At 50.5% G+C, this 19308-nt stretch overlaps 2 protein-coding genes across 23 annotated transcripts in view; one reads left to right on the forward strand and one right to left on the reverse strand.

The window, feature by feature from the left end:
• Window positions 1–73: 73 nt before the first annotated feature.
• Window positions 74–11170, forward strand: Ovol1 (ovo like transcriptional repressor 1). Of its 3 annotated transcripts, none has more exons than XM_005064000.4 (4): window positions 74–207; window positions 6560–6777; window positions 8704–8893; window positions 9084–11170. In XM_005064000.4, the coding sequence occupies exons 1-4, from the start codon at window positions 108–110 to the stop codon at window positions 9377–9379; spliced, it is 804 nt and encodes a 267-aa protein (XP_005064057.1). In that variant the 5' UTR covers window positions 74–107; the 3' UTR covers window positions 9380–11170. The 3 variants fall into 3 exon arrangements, with proteins under 3 accessions (XP_005064057.1, XP_040605505.1, XP_040605503.1); XM_040749571.1 differs by lacking the exon at window positions 74–207 and adding an exon at window positions 1189–1428; XM_040749569.1 differs by lacking the exon at window positions 74–207 and adding an exon at window positions 1672–1868.
• The window catches only part of LOC106021364 (trichoplein keratin filament-binding protein-like), a 38915-nt gene continuing 29580 nt past the window's right edge, over window positions 9974–19308 (reverse strand). For 12 of the 20 annotated variants that reach the window (XM_040749549.1, XM_040749555.1, XM_040749561.1 and 9 more), the window contains one exon: window positions 9974–10617. The gene's annotated coding sequence lies outside the window, so the exon portion shown is untranslated. Of the gene's footprint in view, window positions 10618–12034; window positions 12086–14884; window positions 15449–17918; window positions 18001–19308 lie in introns of those variants that run through there. The other 8 variants (XM_040749538.1, XM_040749465.1, XM_040749515.1 and 5 more) reach the window with 4 other exon arrangements.

Consider the following 19308-nt stretch of genomic DNA (forward strand, 5'->3'; position numbering starts at 1 on the left):
ACTCCTTTCTTGAACTGTCCGCATCCCCCTTCAGCCCCCAAAAGGTGGGACGACCACCGGGACTCGATTTAGGGGAGCGAACTGCGCCGGGCCAGGAGGGATCGAAGATGCCCCGCGCGTTCTTAGTGAAGAAGCCATGCGTCTCCACGTGCAAGAGGAACTGGAGCGAACTCCCGGACGAGGAGCGCGGCGAGATCTACGTGCCAGGTGAGGCACCGCGGTCTCCCGGCGCCGGGAGGGCGGGGCGCACGAAAGAGCGGTCGGCGCCGGTCAGTGGTGCGTGGGGACGCAGATTGCCGCCGCAGGCCGACCCCCGGCGCGGGGGGAGCGCGAGTGGGGGGAAGGGGCTCCAAGCGGAGGCTCTTGGCCGCTCGCAGGCTCCGGATCGCAGGCCCGCACCGCGCCGCAGGGGACGCAACGGGGTGTGTCACCGCTCAGGGACACCAACCCCCCCCCTGCATCCCCCTCCCGCTCTCGCGTCGTAAATCCAGAAAACCTGGACTTTCATGAGGCAGGAGAGGAGCACTGGAGCGATGCCACTTTGGAGGGGAGGGCGGGGGACTGAAAAGGAGCTGGAGTTTCCGCTGAGAGACTTGAGCAACATTGTAAAGGAAATCTTGGAGCTTTAGTCGTCCCCACAACACTGCTCCGGTTAAGATAAGAGAGATGGGGTTCAGGGCCACTGAGCTTCCCTGGCCTCCAGACTGATGGTTCAGGAGCTGCTGAGAAACACACCTGATGCACCTTGCTGCCCTTTAGACAAGGTGATGTTGAGTACCACGTCTGTTCACCCTTGCAGAGGACACTAAGCAACAAGTGGTTCTGGAGCCCACCCCACGCCTAAGGTACATACTCCAGGAATCTGGTGTACCTAGTTTATTTAGGGAAGACTCCTTGACAGCCTGTGCGTCAACTTAGAATTGGTAACCGGAGTTGTCTCTTCCTCCAGCAGCATCTTCCTCGGGACCCCTAGGGTACTTCTGCTCCTATACAAAAGTCCTAGGTCGGGAGGCAAGAGAGCCCTTCTCAACTCCCCTCTCCCCGGCCTTGGGGGTGGGGCAGGAGCGTACTGCCCGGCGCCTCCAAGGGGGGGGGGTGGTAATTAACCAACCGACTTTGACCCTTGATCTGCAGGCTCTCTGGCACCACCCAGGCTTTTAAGAAAGAGGGTGGTGAGAGAGGGACCCTGTGTGGGTTCTTGCCTCAGTTTCCCTCTTGAATCAGCTGTTAGTGTCTTGGGTGTAAGTGAGTGTTTTGTGTTAGACCTGCCAGGATCCAGTGGTGGCAGGATGTTTTACAATTTAACCTCATCTCAAAAGGCTGTAAGGCTGTTCTGAAGGCTTCTTAAACAAAGGAATGGGCCAGAAGATCCTAGAAAACCCCAGAGTGGGGAAATCGGAGGCGAAAAGGGAAGGGTGCCTCCTCAAGGTATGGTATGGGCTTGGGATTTTGTGATTTCTGCCTGGCCAGTGTTCTGGCCAATTGTCCAGTGCTCCACCTCCGGAAGGGCCGGTGAGGGACACAGCCCCTCCTTGCTCCAGCCTCCTCCCCAACCTGGGTTTGACGTGCTGCTTAGCTGCTCCTTGGGATCTGATAAACTGAACTTGGACTGTGCTAAAGGTGAGCTGTGTCTGAGCCAGGCTCAGAGTGGTGTTATTTTTAGTTTTATTTCACATCCCAATCAGTAACAGATCATATGTTGACTTTCACAAAGGACAAAGAAACTCTACTTCCCAAGGTTCTAGAGGTTTTTTCCAGCACAGATCTGTGGAACAAAGATCTGGCTCCATAGCCTGTCCCATCGAGTAGATGGACCTCTGGGTGGTCGCTGCCTCCTACCACAGCTGTCCTCATGAGGAGACATGCAGGTAGTTACTCCCTCGTCACGATTGCCGGGGTGGGAAATAAGCTCTTGGAAGAATTTCCTTCATTGGTTGAGTGAAGAGAAAGACCTAGGTAGGGGTTATAGTACTCAGTTTTCTTCTGTAAGTTAAATGGCCACTGGGGCCACAGTTCTTCCCACAGTTTTGGAAAAAAAAAAAAGGAATTGGCCTCAGTCTATGCTTGGATGCCTCAGATGGCTGGAGTGCAGGGGGTGTGTTTTGTCTCCTTGCTGAGCCATTCCATCACCAGCCAGCCATGACCTCAGGAGCCGGCTAGGCACGTTTCTGTCACCCTACCTCACAGGCTCTTGGGGCACATTTTTTTGACCAGCTAAGCAATGACCCCATTCCCATCAGGAGGGCTGAGGACCATGGGAGTGTGCGAGTTCCGATCTTCCCGCCCAGGACTTCTGGGAGACCACCCAGAGGGGAAGGTTTACCATACACTGGCCATGTTGTGTGGCTGGGCTTGACCTGGGAATTGCCCGTCACAATCACTTCAGCCTTCCTCCCTACACAAGCTTCCAGAGTCTTCTCCTAGGGCAGTGACTCCTTCAGCTTTGAAGAGGCACAGCTGAGAGTTGGTAGCCTGCAATGGAAATGAGGAAATGCTGCTATTCCCTACTGAAGACAGCACAGCTTAGGGGTTCACTTGGCTCCTCTGCACCACCCTCCACCTCTCCTGTTTCTGTTTGGTTGTATGTTTACTCTGTGGTGACAGGGAAGGGTTTGCTGTTGTACCTGTAGCTGGGGGTAAATTCCACTCCTGCACCATGGAAGGGCTCGAGGAAGCACAGTGAAACAGCTCCTCAGAAGCTGATCCCTGCTGAGTGGAGTCAAGTCAGGAAGGGACCTGGAGACAGATTGAGCCTGAAACCTGGAGCTCCAGGAGAACTCCAGGAGCCTCTCCCAGGCTCTGAGGCCCCCACTCCCAAGCCTCCCCTCTGGCAATAGTCTTCTCATGTTCAAAAGCTCAGAAGCTAGGTACAGTGCACACCTGTAATCTCGGTCCTTGGACAGTGAAAGAGGGAAGACATGGAGTTGAAGGCCAGCCTTAGACCCATAAAAAGTTTGAGGCCATCTGAGACCTTGTTTCAAAGAAACAAACATGCTGGAGACGGGTCAGCCAAGCTGAAGTGCAGGAGCCCTGGTATTCCTCCAGATAACATAGCCCAGCCAGACACTGCTCTAGATAGATAGTGTAGGAACTTGACCAACTTTTGTTGTTGTTTGAGACACGGTCTCACTGTCTAACCCTGACTGTCCTGGAACTCACTATGTAGACCATGCTGGCCTCTAACTCACAGAGATCTGTTTGCCACCATGCTGGGCATCTTTTGTTGTTGTTGGGCTTTTTCTTTTTCTTTTGAGACAGGGTTTCTCTGTATAGCCCTGGCTGTCCTGGTACTATTTTGCAGACCAGGATGGCCTCAAACTCAGAGATCCACTTGCCTCTAACTGTTCTTGCCAGGCTGGGTAGGACTGGCTAAAAAGTCAGCCGTGGGCCCCCAGCTCATGTAGCGTGTGTGGGAAGGCTGAGCTTTCAGGATCACTCTAACAACTGCTGAGAGTACTGGCGAGTGAAGGGGTCAGCTAGCAGGACATGGATAGATGAGCAGCTGGTAATGCAACTCTCAACCTGTCTTATGAGACACGGTCACCCAAGCTTGGATGTCCTAAGGCAGAAGCTGCTAAACTGTCCCAGAAAGATGGTGAGGCTAGTACTCCAGGCTCGGGGAGGAGAGGGAGCACACCTCAGCCGTTGTTGGTGTTTGTGTCATTGTTCATTTTCAGCAGACACCATACGAGAGGCAGGCAGACCCCGGCCCACTGGGTGAGGGTGCCACAGCAAGTACAGCTGTCATCCGTTCAGAGCCAGGCCCCTGGCACAAGGGCCAAGAGTCAAGTCTAACGTCAGCACGGACACTGAATGAAAGGAAAGCGGCTGGGAAAGGGGAGCTCCTGCCTTGAGACTGCTGACATCAGACAGAAGGGCAGCAAAAGGTCGAGAGCAGGCCTGTTGCGCTCGGGCACGGCAGCATCTGCCAGCAGGCTGCCGCCGTTCCTTTCAGGTGCCAGGGAGCTGAACACAGGGACCCAGCCCTTCCAGACCAGTGTACAAGGCAGCTAAAGCCAGCCTGGGGTGTGCAAGCCACACTCAGAACAGGGTTGGTCCATATGTGCACACCACACCTGTGATTCAGGCATGCACACATCAAGTTAACTTGTTCTGTCCAGAAAGCTGGGGGTCAGGCCTAATGGGCAGCCCCATCTTGAGGCTTTTATGGGCTAGGACCTGGCAATCTGCCTGGTATTTGGGCCAGTGACTGAAAGAAAGGAGGCCTGTGGAGGGTAGGGCAGGAGATGGCCCATGGATGGCAGCCTTTTCAAATTTGGTCTGCTGCTCCGGACCAGCTCTGTAACATCACCCAGGTAGAGGCGATGGGAGAGAACTTATCAGCCCTGAGGGAGGAGGAAGAGGCCAGCTGGGCTGGCCTTGCCACACTCAGTGGCTGTGGGCGGGGGTGATGAGTAGTAGCCACAGTGGCCACTGCCTTGCCGGAAACATCTAATTAGGGGACAGAGAGGAGCACCAGCAAGGCCCAACCAGTTTTGCCGCCTGCCATTCAGCGGCGCTCAGGATAGGCGGATAGTATGCCAGTGAATACTCCCTGTGCGTGCAGCCCTGGGAGACACACATTTGTGGGGGTGGCAGGGAGACAGGTCTGGTGGGGTGGGTAAGTTGAGGCAAACATCCCCACCCTGACAGTCTTATTGGCCCTTTGCTCAGGGTAGACACAGCATGGAGTGCCCATCTAGCCAGCTCTGTCCTGTCTGCTGTCCTTAGCAACCTTCCCAGGTTTGTATAGAAGGACGAAGAAAGGCAAGAGTGTGTCCTCCCCAGTGGACTGCAGTCCTGATTCGTAGCTCAGCCTCTCCTCCATAGAGCCAAGGAGTCAAGTGTGACAGCTCACCTCCCAGACCGTCACTCTACCCTCTGCTGATCCCACACCCAGGGTTGGCTTTCAGAAGCCTCACTCATACCAACCCAGAGTAACAGCCTGAGGATGGTGGAGGTGTCCATTTTACTTGGGTTGAGAAACAGAAATTGTCATCTAATTTTGGACTTACAGCCAGGGTCTGTCTGGTGAGTGGGCACCAGAGCCACCATTATTCTGACCCCACTGTCCTGGTTGGAGTCCCCACTATAGGCAGACTGGTTTCTGTAAGCTGAACTCAAAGCTTGAGCCTGACCCCAGCTGGCATGGCTCAGAGAGAGGTGGTATGCCAGCTCAGGTGCCAGGCCAGGGCCAGGCGCTAGTGAATCAACTCCTGGAATGAGGCGGCTCATTAAGGTCCCCCCCACTCCCTGGACAGACGGACGCCAGCGCTAGAAGAACGGGTTCTGGGCAGCAGGCAGGAGCAGTCTTCCTCTGTCAGAACTTTGTTGTGTTTTGAGGGGGCGAGAACTGGGCTCTCCCGAAACTCAAGTACTTTTCTATTTACCTTCCCCCACAGCCCTGACGGTCCTCCAGAAGAGGTGAGGGTAAAGGCCTGGGCCTGGGCCTGGGCCCTTGCCCTCCCCTGACATCTCTGGTTTGTAATACAGTATTCAGAGAGCCTAGCTTGAAGCCCTGAAATCCTAGTCTATCTGAGCTGGTTGGATTCATGCATCCTTTAGGCTTTACCAGGCCCACTCTTGATGTTTTCCTTCTGAAACTAGGAAACTTCCTAACTCATAGGCTCTAGGTACAGAGCTTAGGTTGTACTGACTAATTGGAAAATTATACTTCGTGTCCCAGCTCTGTTGGCCTTGAGACTTACTGTCTGTGTGTCTATGTCTGTCCTATAAGGACTAGGGCTCAGGGTTCTCACCCAGCCTTGTAGGCCTGGCCCGTTTAGTTCACGGTGTTTGTTGAGGGGAGCGGCCTTGTCAAAGGGCTGCCAGGTATCGGTGATGCCACTGCACTGCCGGAGGGTACCCAGCCTGACTGCCGCAGTGAGCGGTCCCGCAGTGGGGGAGGGTTGTGTAAGCGCTGGGCAGGGCGCCCAGAGACTGTTACGAGCGAGCGTCCACCTGCTGCTCCCTGGCCTCCTCCCTCTCCACCCACCTGGCCTCTTTGCTGACAGAGCTATGCCCAGCCTGAGCCCGGGAGTCCTGATAGGCTACAGTAACAGGGTTTGGCCAGGTCAGGGGAGGAAAGGCTAGGACCACCCAAACCCCAATGGTCTGCCCATTGGAGAGGCCCAGAAGGGTCCAGACTGCCAATGACCCTTCAAGGATTAGAATGAGTCTGAAGGAACTTCCTGGCCAGGGCCTCCAGTGGCGCCCTTTGTCCCCAGAGGAGTAAGGGCATGCTGGAATCCAGAGCAACTGGCCCAGGTGGGGCAGGCAGACACTTTGCAGCATAATTGGCAGGGCAACTCAGACCTCCCAGTTCCGCTAAGAGAAGTTACTCAGGGGGCAGTGGCTCTTGGCTGGCGTCACCTGTAATTACCTTAATGGGGCAGGAGGGAGGTGCAGCATCTGACGGCCTAGGGCCCCGCCCCGCCACATGCCTGCAACGGGAGGAAGGGAGGCTGCCGATTCCAGCCTTCCCTTTGCTTATGAATCTTTCTGGAACTCTGATGGATTTTTCCCACCCACCCTCACCTGGCTGTTCTTCTCCCTCCAGTCAGCCTGGGCTTCTGTCCACCACCACCCTACCGGGAGCCAGAGCCGTCTGTGGCCGAACCCCCGTCTTGCCCTCTGGCTTTGGACATGAGCCTTCGGGACTCCAGCTATAGTGTGGCCCCAGGACCCTGTGTGGTGGCCCAGCTACCATCTGAAGATGTGAACCATCTGACAGATGCCCAGAGCAGAGACCAGGGTTTCCTACGAACCAAGATGAAGGTAATAACTTTCATTCTGTCTTGAGGACCAGGGGCATGTGTGGGCACAGATATGACACAGGGGAGCAGTCTGAGTCCGAACTGTGACTTTTACAGAGACTCACTTAGATGGAGCACAGAGGAAAGATTGTCTAACCGTTTGGCATCTATGTCAGCAGTCCCATTTCTAGCCACAAAAGACAGGAGCGCTAATGTCTCAAGGTGAAGAGGCGGGGCCAGGCCCAGTTGCATCTTGCAGAGTCCTATATGGGCGAGAGGTCTGTGTCAGTGGGGTGGGAGCTGTTCCTCAAAGCATACGGCAGTGAGCAGGCTGTGCACAGGGCAGGAGCAGCCCCTACCCCACACTCTCATGCTCAGAGCACCACATGAGGCAGGGCAGACGGCTCATTACAGAGAGGAAGCAGCCAGCTGCCCTGGCTGGGGGGACGCTCCTAAAAGCCCGGGGCTCGGGAGCACCTGCTGGCGAAGATCTAGTGGAAGGATGGCCCTCTAGGGTCATCCCTCATGTCAGAAGACTAGACATGGCTGGAGGGAGAGTCCTGTCCCTTCTCTTCCTGCCTGCAAAGGCCAGAGGTGGATGGTGGGGCAGTGATTGGTCACAGCCACTAGGGCTCTCCTGGTCTCTAAAGCACCTGTCATCCTCCTTGCCAGCCCTTCTCGGACCCCTATAGGTAGGGAGAGCAGAGCACAGGGTAGGACAACATAGGAGGCAGAGGACTGGGTCCTGTCTTAATTGGCAAGAGACAGGGAATTCCCCAAGCACCAAAAGCAGGTGGAGGAAGGGGTGCCAAATGGGAGTGTGGTGTGACAGATGCCCGGGGTCTCGAGAAGAATGACTAGTGGCAGGCCTCTGACGGAGCCCAGACAATCACGGTATGTGAACAGAGTTAACAAAGAAACATGGCCACTCAGCGCACCTTTGTAGCCACACCAAGAATGCTGCCACAGCTACTCTACACAGTGTCCGGGGGTGGCATCAGGTGTGTCACATGACCCAGACAAGGAGCAGGAGGGTGATAAGGATGGAATAAAGACCTGCACTGAGCAACGGACAAGGGACCATGACATTCATTTTTTCACCATTGCATAAATTTGAAATTTTCCATAATTAAAAAAAGAAAATGCAGCTGGGGGGGGTGACACACGCCTTTAATCCCAGCACTCGGGAGGTAGAGGCAGGCGGATCCCTGTGAGTTCGAGGCCAGCCTGGTCTACAGAGTGAGTTCCAGGACAGGCTCAAAAACAATACAGAGAAACCCTGTCTCAAAAAAAAAAAAAAAAAAAAAAAAAAAAAAGAAAAGAAAAGAAAAAAGGCAGAGAAAACCTGTCTTGAAAAGCCAAAAAAAAAAAAAAAATGGAGCTGGAGAGATGGCTCATTAGTCTTTCAGTCTTTCAGAGGACCTGGGTTCAATTCCCAGCACCCATATGGCCACTCACAGCTTTCTGTAACTCCATCTCCAGGGAATAAGACATTTGGCCTCCATGGGCACTGGGCAAGCTTGTGGCGCACAGACATGGCATATTACATGCAGGCAAAACACCCATAAACATAAATATCTTATAAAAAGAAAGAAAAATATTTCTAAGACTGGAGGTCTAGCTCAGTGGGTAGAGTGCTTGCTTGTATACACAGAACCCTGGGTTTAACCCTCAGCCCCACGTACATCAGCCACAATGACACACTGCTGTAGCTTCAGCACTTGGGATGAAAAATTCAGGGTGGCAGCCTCAAAAATGGTTTTGAGGGCCCAACAGGAAGCTGGGCCAATACCCAGAGGGTCATTGCAGCTCCTCTTAGTAAATGTCACAGGCTGTGGCCTTTGGAGGGTGGGTCAGTTTTTCTTGAGAGTGTTGCGGGGATGACATATCTGCCAGCCTGTAGTCCTGGTCTCTAGATATCTGCCACAAATACCGTCCTCACCCACAGGTGACTTTGGGAGACAGTCCAAATGGAGACCTTTTTACCTGTCACATCTGCCAGAAGGCCTTCACTTACCAGCGCATGCTGAATCGACACATGAAGTGTCACAATGACGTCAAGAGGCACCTCTGCACTTACTGTGGGAAGGGCTTCAATGACACCTTTGACCTCAAGAGACATGTCAGAACCCACACTGGTAAGTAAAGTCGGCCTCCGGAGGGAATGCCTTAGACCGGCCCGGGGCCTGGGAGGCACGTACTGAAGCAGAGTCCTGAGGTCACTTGTTGGTTACCCGGTACTCAGGTGTCCTGATTTTCTGTGTGTGGATGCTTCAGACAGGCTCCACAGCCCATCATGGTTCCCATGCTGACCCCTGTTGTTCACAGGTGTGCGGCCCTACAAGTGCAGCCTGTGTGACAAGGCCTTCACCCAGCGCTGCTCTCTGGAGTCCCACCTCAAGAAGATCCATGGCGTGCAGCAGAAGTATGCATACAAGGAGCGCCGGGCCAAGCTATATGTGTGTGAAGAGTGTGGCTGCACATCTGAGAGTCAGGAGGGTCATGTCTTGCACCTCAAGGAAAACCACCCCGACAGCCCACTGCTACGCAAGACCTCCAAGAAGGTGGCTGTGGCCCTGCAGAACACTGTCACTTCCTTGCTGCAGAGCAGCCCCCACCTCTGAGCAGCCTAGGCCCCAGAAGGACCAGGATCACTTCCTGCTGCCCAGCCGGCTCACCTTCCTGCAGCCTTTTGCCAGAACATCTGTGACCAGGACCAGAGTCCTAAGGCCTCATGGCAGGCACACCCGCACACTCAGGCACTGACTTCACTCACTTTTTGGAAGTCTGTCTTACAATCAGAGTCCATTCTGAGTTTGGGACGAAGGGTGCCTGTGTCAGAGTAGGGGTGAGGCCAAGTGATTAAGAACAGCTGCTTACACAGACAGGCCCTTTTTCCTGGCAGCAGAGCTCAGGCGATGTGTTGAGAGGGAGCCTGAGTCAGGATGGGCAATGGATCTCCATGAACTGCAGAGTCAAGACACCAGCAAAGAGCATCCCCGCAGACTACTGTGGCGGTGGGGCTGGCAGCGGCCCACACACCTGCAGGGCTAATTCTCAGGGTTCAAGGGCTTTGCCCCTTCATCAGAGGCCCCATGTGTACAGCCATGTGCGTGCTTGTGTGTGCGTCACACTGCTTTATGTGTGGTTTATTCTCACGTGCATGTGCACTCATGGCCTCTCCATATCAACTCATTCTTAAGAAACTAACCACAAGGTGCCAAGGAGGTTTTATTTCCTTTTTTTTTAAAGATGACAAATGTACAGATATTAATATATTTTTGGTGCCCACAGTAAGACTGTTTTTAAAAGGGATGGAGCTGGTTTTTTCTCCAACCCCATTGGTTCTATTTATCCTGGACATTTCAAACCTCCTCTGTGCCTTGGTTCTGGGGGTGGTAATGCAGACCCACCCTGTTCTCTGAGATGTTCCATTCAAGACAATCTTTCCTCCCACCCTGCCCCTGGACAGTGCCTCACCACTCTCTTCCCTGCATCCCCTGGCATTGCCTCCTTCCACACCCTTCTCCAAGCCCCAGTTTTCCTGGTAAGCCTGACAGCTGACTGTCTGAGTGTGGCTACGTCTGGTGGTGGGTTCCACTGATAAACTCTTTCACCAAGTCCAAGTACTAAGACAAGGGGAAGAACAGGCCCGGAGCCTGTTTTTTCCTGGCTAAGACAAAAAATTCTTGAGCAGTAACAAAATTTCAGACAATAATAATCCACATATCGGAAACTTAGAGAGGGAGTCTGTTTGATGGTTAATAAAGATCTCTGTTGTCTTCTGGTTTCCAAATGCCTTGAGCTGAGTGGCTCCTCCGAGGGAGTGGGTCTTTGTCCACTGGTGTGTTTGGATAGCCTGCTGAGACCAGAAAAGGGTTGTATGTCAAAAAGGCACGTGCCTCATGGGTCCAAGGAATTACAGGCAACCTGCAGAGACTGAGAGACAGACCCACAGACAGGCCAAGACTGTGACAGGCTGGGAAGCCCCTGCATGCCAAACAGCACATCCTCCCCTGCCTCCTCCGTTCAGTATGTGCACAAACCCAGGACCTGGCCCCAGGTGGGGCCCACTCAAGAGGACAGAAGCTTCTTAAACTATCTCTGGACTGAATGTAGACTGATGGAGACTTGCTTCATTTTACTTTGGTGTCTGGGTTGCTTATCTTCTTAAATTCTCGAATGTAAGAGCCACCATGTCAGGAAGCACTGTTTGCTCCTCTGTGTCCTTATGCTCCTTGCCAATCTGAGGCCACCATAAGCTTTGTATCATTTGTCTTGTTTTATAACCTTTATTCAACTAGTAAGTCAGAGAACTAATATTTTCTGTATTTCTGGGGGTTTGTGTTTTCCTCTTGGACCTCTTTTTCCTTCATGAAGAGAAATTCATTAAAACAATTGCTGCTTCTTGCCAAGCCTTTTTCCCTTCTCAGGTTCCTGGGTTTCCATCAAGACAAGACCCTGACCTAAGCTGGTCATGGTGACAAACCCTTAGTTTGAGGCTAAACTGATCTCTGAGCCAGCCAGGGCTACATAGTGAGAGCCTGCCTTGCCCTGCCCTGCCCTGAGCTGGGAGTTGTAACACCAGTAATCTCAGGAGTTCAAACAACATAGGTGCATCAGAAGCTGAACAAGTTGGATGGTGATGGGAGGCCCAATCTCAAAATAACCATAAAAAGGAACTTGGACCCAACTGGATAGAGCCAGTCAGGTGGTCGGTGTCTCTGACACCAGTACAGCCTTCTCTGATATAGGGGATGGCAGCACGGGGTCTCTCTTGGGATTCCTTCATCTGCCTAATGCTCAGGTGTCCCACTGAGAGTCCCTGGATAAACCCTTGGGGCACTTATCCTAACCCTTCCCAGAAACTGCTCAGGGTTGGACCTAAGGGAAAAGGACCACACCCCCACAGATGGGACATAAAGTATCATTTCCAGTCAGATCCTAGGGATGACCACTCAGCACTTGTTGGTTCCAGGCACAGGAAGCACTTTTCAGAGATGTCCTTACCTGACTCTCTAGGGAGCCTCAGATAGATTCTGTCATTGTCCCCAAGCCCAGGAATTGTGGGAGTCTCACAATTAGGAGTAGGGTCAGATTAACATCACTTAGCCTGGGCACACGCCTTTGATGCCAGCACTGGGAAGGCAGAAGCAGGAGGATCTCTGTGAGTGCGAGGCCAGCCTTGTCTACAGAGTGAATTCCAGGACATACTCCAAAGCCACACAGAGAAATCCTGTCTAGAAAAATCAAAAAGAAAAAAAATCACCTAGACTGACCTGGCCTGTGCCAAGAAGTCCCTGCTGGCAGAGAACTACACAATGGTGCACCTAAGGGCAAGTTCAAAATGTTAGTAGGGAGATGTGAGCTCCCCCTAAAAACAAACAAAATAAACTATGCAATCTTAGAAATGAGGTCTCAGCTGGACATAGTGACATACACCTATAATCCCAGAACTTGGAGGCTGAGGCAGGAGGATTTGGAAGTGGAGGCCAGCCTGGTCAGCATTAGTGAGACAGCAGGACCCGAAATTCAGTCCTTTGCCATGAAAGGGGGCCATGACTTCCAGGTCTAATGGCTGCTCCTAAATTTGCAGAGCTGGATGGCAATGCTCGTAGACAGGCAGAATGGGAAGAAAAGACTGGAAATGTGGAGCAGTTGGAAGGCTGTACCTGACTCAGAAAACAAACAAGCAAAACATAGTAGCATTGCTACACTACTATGAAATGCCTCCTTTTCCTTCCAGCTGGTCACCAAGGCCAGTGGGGAGCAGGGAAAGAGCAGGGCCTGAATTAGGGGCCAGGGCAGATCCAGCCCTCTCCCACTGTCTGTGAGACCTCATCTATAAAATATGTGGATCCTAAGTTCAAAAGGCCCTTGCTTCAAGAACCCTCTGGAAGAAGTGCCCAGACAAATTACAATGAAAATGAGGTTGCCTGAGGCTGGCTGAAAAGCCCTTGAGGAGAGGCAGACTAGGGGAGAAGTCAAGTCACTAGGAGGAAAGAAAGCTTCTTTAAAAATGTATTATTAATTGGGCGGTGATGGCGTACACCTTTAATCCCAGCACTCGGGAGACAGAGGCAGGCAGATCTCTGTGAGTTCAAGACCAGCCTGGTCTACAAGAGCTAGTTCCAGGACACCCTCCGAAGCCACAGAGAGACCCTGTCTCAACCCCCCCCAATATATATACACATATATACATATATATAATTGTATTTATTATTGTTGTTGTTGTTTTTTGTTTTGAGACAGAGTCAATGTATCCTTGGCTGGCCTGGACCTCTGTGTAGGTCAGACTAGCTTCAGACTCACAGAGATCTGCAAGCCTCTGCCGCCCAAGTCCTGGCACTAAAGGCCTGTATCACCATGCCCATCTTTTCACTGTATCTCATCTACTTATTTTGTATGCATGTGTATGTATGTGCACAGGAGGTGCATAGAAGCCCAGAGACAACTTTCAGGGATCAGCTCTTCCTTTCTAACATGCTATAAGTCATGGGGATCAAACTCAGGTATTCAGACTTTGTGACAAAACCTTTATCCAGTCCAAAAAGGAAAATTTTCTTCAGCTGGTTCCTACCCTAGAACCTGGGCCAGTGAGACCCCAGGGTTAGATGGGTGCAACACCATTAAGGAACTCAAGAGTCTTCCAGCCCTGGTATGGCCTGGCCACAGGAGAGGAGTGGAGCCCTTACAGGGCTTCTGGCTGAGCCGTTGTCAGGAATGACTTCAAGGCCCCACTTCAGGGATTACAGGCAGGGAAAAAATAATCTCCAAGGACCTTCACCCACAGTTCTACGAGACTGGGTAAAAGTACTGTGGTCATCCCTAAAAAGGCAGAGCTGGAAGGAAAGGCTGCTGAATGGACAAAATGAAAAGAAAACACTGGAGAGTATGGGATCAGTTCCAAGGCTGTGCCTGGCTGTGTTTGGAGTGGTGAAGGCCTGGCTTACTGTGGGAAGGGGCTTCTATGACCTGTCCTTTGGGTCTACTCTCCCAGGTGATGGCAGTCACCTGACCTAAGTTGTCCTGTTCTCTTGTCCAAAACCAACATGCTTCCTTCCCACCCCTCTAGCTCCTCCCTAGGTTACTGAATCCTGTTTGGACACCTGCTCTCCTACATGTTGGTTCTAATGAAGCATCAGTGTGCTCCACTCCAGCCTGTGTGCCCTGCCCACTGCCTGCAGCTCCCCCTGCAGACACCAGGCTGGAGTCATAAGGGGCCCCAGCATAACCAGTGCCAGAAGATTAATGGAGAATGGATCTCCAGGCTGGAGAAGGCAAACATGTTACAGACTAGATCTGAGCCTGTGAGGTGGTTCAGTGTGCAGAGGATCTTGCCACCCAACCTGACCACCTGAGTTCAAATCCTGGGACAAATACAGTGGAAAGAGGGAACTGGTTCTTGCGAGGTATCCTCTGACCTCCATGTATACACAAATAAATGAATGGATTTTAAAAGCAACAAAGTTTTCTTTGGGGTCATAGTGTTTGTTAGCCAGTTGTCTCTGCTGATCTATAAGCTGTGTGGATGTGGCTTTGCTGTCTTTCCCTCTCTGCCCTCTTGATCTCAAGATATATCATTTACCATTAATTTTTTTACTGTAGTGGACCTGGGGCCTGACACCATGGGACATAAAGCCCTGGAAATGGGACTTCTATAAAGTGGTTGCATGTATTCCTACGTAATCAAACTTTTAAAACACCATGAGACTCTATCTCAGAACATCAGCAGGAATCTTCAAAGGTCACCAGAGCTGTGAGTGGCAGCAGCTGGATCCCTGTATCATCTGCTGCAACTCAAACATCAATTTCATTCCCAATTGCTGACAGAGGCCATGGTTCCTTCCCATATCTACCCCAACCTGTATCATCAGCAGAGAAGAAATCCAGAGAGTAGTTGCCCACAGCAGACAGCAGGTTAGTACCATTGAGTATCCAGGCTACTATGTCAAGATGCTGATGTTGTCATTCCAGAATAAACCATGGTGAGACCCCCATCATTCATGTGAAGACCAAAACAAGAAAAATTCCTGCAGTTCCAAAAGCTGTCACTTGCTATGAACTCAAAAGTTCTTGGAGCAAGATTGCTTCAAGCACACACACAAACAATCCTGTGACCACAAATCTAGCGACGCAGGAATCACCGCTTCCGTTTATTGAGCTCCTACTATGTGCTGGGCCGTGGCATATTGGGGTTTGTCTCTGACATCATCTCTAATCCTTACAACAACCTGCAGAGGTAGCTATTATTGTGTCTATTTTTGGACAAAGGACTGAGGCTCAGGGAGATGAACCACCTAGTTTTATGTCACACTCGTGAGTGATGAGCCACAGTCTAAGCTAGGTCTGCCACGCTCCAAAGTTTGGCTATTTTCTCTGGAACTTCTCTGTTTCTAAAATAAGAGGTCTCTTCTGTTTCCTTGTGATGGTTTTGTGGCCACTAGACACTTTGTCAGGTGTGGTACGGAAGCTTTGGGGGCCCAAAGAGGAATAGGAGCACCCCTCCAGAAGTTCATAGCTCTTGGGAGAAACAAGCCTCACAGCCCATGAAGCACAGAAGGGTGGGCACACCGTCGGTGAGAACAAAGACAGCAGGTGTGCTGAGGCCCAGGGCATGGCATCCAGTCCTCCATGGACACTGGCCTCAAGAAGATATCTCTCAAGCTCCCTGGTGTCACTCCATGTGGACACTGAAGAGAAGAAGAAGGGAAGGGAAGGGAAGGTCCAGTATCCATGATAACCATACCCTCATCTGTCACCCATGTTATACCTGCCATCTCACTGAGTCCTCCTACCCTCAAGAGTTGTTACTGTCACTTTATAGACACAGAGAGACGGGCCTACCAAGATTAAAAAACAGCCCAAGTCACCAAGCAGTATGCATGTGTTCTCTCTAGAGCACTGGTTTTCCTAGAGGTGTGCAGATGTGACAACGTGTGGGCACATGAAGACTACCTATAAGGAAAAGCCAAAGACCTGGAAGGGAGACCAAGGGTGCCGGGTGCACCTGTGTCTGTTAGGGTGGTGGCTGCTTGGTCTGCACCTCTAGTTGGGACAAGGGAGGAAAGTATAGGGAAGCTGCTTGGGAGATGAAGAGTAGGTCAGAATGTTCCAAAGCTGTATCAGAGTCCTGGTAAACTCCCAGCATCCACCCCCAACATACACTGACCTCCTCCCTACAGTCCCACTTTTCCACAATCATGTAAGAAACCCAGCCTGTCCTCCCTTCCTCAGCTCAGCCAGTCCAGCCTGCTTGAGCCTGGCCCTCTCCCTGCCTCCTCCACCCATGGGGGGACTCTAGGTAACAGGCCCAGGCACCTCCCCCTCCCCACGCGCAGCAGCGGATGAGTGGATGAGTCGCTGGAAAAGACCAGGAGAACTGGAAAGACTTGAGTTCCTTCTGCAAGAGCACAAACAATCTGCCAGCAGTAATAACAGAGCAAAGAACGAGGACCTTCCTGGGGCTCAGGGAGGAAGGGGAAGGCTGGCCACCCCCAGCCTATGCCAGTACAGCCTTGCCTAGAAGCAAGAGGGACCTGCAGGCATGGGGGTCTCTATTCCATTTCCATAAAATATAATACCCCTACACTTCTACCCTCCCTTGGGGAGCTCTTAGAGGTTCCTGTTAGAATCAGCATGTATGTAACTGGTGGATAGGCCTAGAATACGACAATAACATGCATCTATATATCTCTGGCATGCACCTTTTTTTTTGTTTTGAAGGTTTTTTTGTTGTTGTTTTGTTTGTTTGTTTGTTTGTTTTTTGACAGGGTCTCACTATGTAGTCCTGGTTGGCCTGGAACCTGATTATGTATAATAGACTGGCCTTGAACTCTCAAGATCTGCCTGCCTTTGTCCTCTAAGTACTTCAACACTAGGCATATTCCTGTTGTTTGTTTGTGTGTTTTTACTGGAGGCAGATTAAATTGGGTATGTGCCACCATACCTATCCCATCTGGGTTAGTAGGTAACTTTTGTAGTCTTTTTTTCTTTTTCCAAGACAGGGCTTCTCTGAGTAATTTTGTAGACCAGGATGGCCTTGAACTCACAGAGATCACCTGCCTCTGCTTCCTGAGTGCTGGGATTAAAGGTGTGTCACCATCCAGCCAGGTTTAATTTTTGTAGTCTTAATATGACAAGTTCTTGGACAAACCAAGATGGCCACTGAATAAAATCCTCTAGTAGGGGTGAGGGTGGGAAGAGATTTTACATAGTCATAAGAAAAATAAAATACACAAGACACACACACACACACACACACACACACACACACTAAACTGGGTAGTGGTGGCGAATGCCTTTAATCCAAGCACTTGGAAGGCATAGGCAAGTGAATCTCTCTGAGTTCGAGACCCATCTGGTCTACAGAGAGAGTTCCAAGACGGCCATGGCTATATAGAGAAGCCCTGTCTGGAAACAACAACAACAAACAAAAAAACCTAGCAAATAAAGTCACACATGGTAGCTCACAATTGTAATTCCAGCCTTGGGAGTGGAGGCAGGAGGATCAGAAATTCAAGGTCATCCTCAGCTACATAGTGGACTTAAGGCCAACCAGAACTCTACACACAAAAAAAAATCAATAATAATAAAAAAAAGAAAACCAAAGGTAAGTGTGGAAGAACAGGACTTTAATTCCAGAGCTCAGGAGGTAGAAGGAGATGAATCCCTGAGTTTGAGGTTAGCCTGGTCTGCATGGCAAGTTCCAAGCAAACCAGGGCTACATAGTAAGACCTACCTTGGAAAAAAAAGGGAAAGAAAGAAAACTAGCAAATTAGTGTGAATAAGCTACTCATGAGATAGCTTCAAATAATTAAAGTCATTCACCTTCCTTCATAATCAAAAAAATAAAATTAGGTTTTTTTTTTGAGACAGAGTTTCAGACTCTATAGTCCTGGCTGGCCTAGACAGCTCTGAACTCACAGAGTTACATCTGTCTCTGCCTCCCAAGTGCTGGGAAAAGTATGTGCCATATCCCTAGTTTATACATTTTATTATAACAAATGTACATCATATAACTGTTAATAAAATGAACGTGATGGAGTATGCTTGTAATCCCAGGATGAGTTAGGGAGAACTAGTTGCCACAAGTATGAAGTCAGCCTGAGTTACATAGTAAGATGTTATCTTAGGAAAAACAAAAAGGAGAAGCAAACAAACCCTGTGTTTATGCCACACTTGAGAGGTGAAGGTGAGAGGGTCCGTAGATCCCCAGGGAGAGGGAGGTAAAGATCAACCTAGGCTGAAACACAACAACAAAATAACGATGGGATCGTTTTGGTTCATGATTGTAATCCCAGGCTGGAGACATGAGGAATGACGAGGAGTTTGAATTATATTTTGAGTTCTAGGCTAGCCTGGGATACCTTGAGACCCTGTTTCAAAAACAAACAACCCGGCGTTGGTGGTGCACACCTTTAGTCCCCAGACAGATCTCTGTGAGCTTGAGGCCAGCCTGGTCTACAAAGCGAGTTCCAGTACATGCTCTAAAGCAATACAGAGAAACCTGTCTTGAAAAACAAAAACAACAAACAAAAAACCCAAATAAACAAATGCTAGGTGACACTGAACTCCAACCATTTCATCAAGGTCGACCAGTCGTCTCTGCGGAAGATGCTTTGCTTCCCTGAGATTCAGTGTCTATAAAGTGCAGTGACAGGAGTACAGAGTTAGAAGGATTAACTAAAATTCATTGGGCTGCAACTTCAAACATCTGAAAACATGTTGAATGTTATAACTAAAGACATTCCATTTTTATTTAAGTCCGGCAAGAAAGACAAGCAGATGCTAAGGTCAAGTTTACAGGAGTTACTGGGAATACTGAACTTGCTTTCAGTGAGGGACAATTTTTCATATACAGTTCAGGCAAATTTTTGGATCTCCAGGTCCATAGTGCTATAAAATAAAAAGCTTTCCCTGAGCTCAAAAAGCAGTGTTTGGTCATCTTTGAGGAAAGAATTTTAAAGTCCCAGATGAGACATCCTGGCTAGTCATGTACTGAGCACGGAAGAAAATCAACACAAAATTCAGAGACCTATGACCTCCTTCACCTATACTTGTTTACTGATGCTTTGGCAAAATGCTTGGGGGCTGAGTTGGGTGGACCAAGGATGCCAAGGCTTGTCATCTAAGGAAACTGGGAGAGGCTGGGCGGTGATTCCGGTTAGATGGGTCCCCACCCTGCACGAGGCGGTAGGCATGCTCGTGAATCATAAGCCCCTCTTGTTCAGAGCCGTTCAGCGAGTTCTCAGTCTCACCGTCAGCTTTCACGTGGTAAAGTCCTGCTGCCATTAGTCTACCTAACTGAAATGGATTTGCCATGACGAACTCTCTAAGCACTGGCCATGCTTGGAGACTCTTAGCTGTGGCACTCCACATCTTTTTAATGAGAAGCATGAGCCTCAACTCAATCTTCTTTGAAATTGCATTTATTATTTATTTATTTATTTATTTACAGGCTGTCTCTCTGTAGTTCCTCTGGCCTTGAAAGTGTGGCTATCATCCCAGTTCTGCCTCCTGAGTGCTCCAGTTAGAAGTATGCAATACCACA

The sequence above is a fragment of the Mesocricetus auratus genome, unplaced genomic scaffold, assembly GCF_017639785.1.
Source record: "Mesocricetus auratus isolate SY011 unplaced genomic scaffold, BCM_Maur_2.0 Super-Scaffold_4256, whole genome shotgun sequence".
In the NCBI taxonomy this organism is placed as follows: domain Eukaryota; kingdom Metazoa; phylum Chordata; class Mammalia; order Rodentia; family Cricetidae; genus Mesocricetus; species Mesocricetus auratus.

Bases quoted from the DNA above. Each gene is read 5' to 3' on its own strand.
- Ovol1 (XM_005064000.4), top strand. From the start codon at position 108: ATGCCCCGCGCGTTCTTAGTGAAGAAGCCATGCGTCTCCACGTGCAAG. The intron at 208-6,559 runs GTGAGGCACCGC...TTCTCCCTCCAG, and splicing joins CGGCGAGATCTACGTGCCAG to TCAGCCTGGGCTTCTGTCCA. The intron at 8,894-9,083 runs GTAAGTAAAGTC...TGTTGTTCACAG, and splicing joins ACATGTCAGAACCCACACTG to GTGTGCGGCCCTACAAGTGC.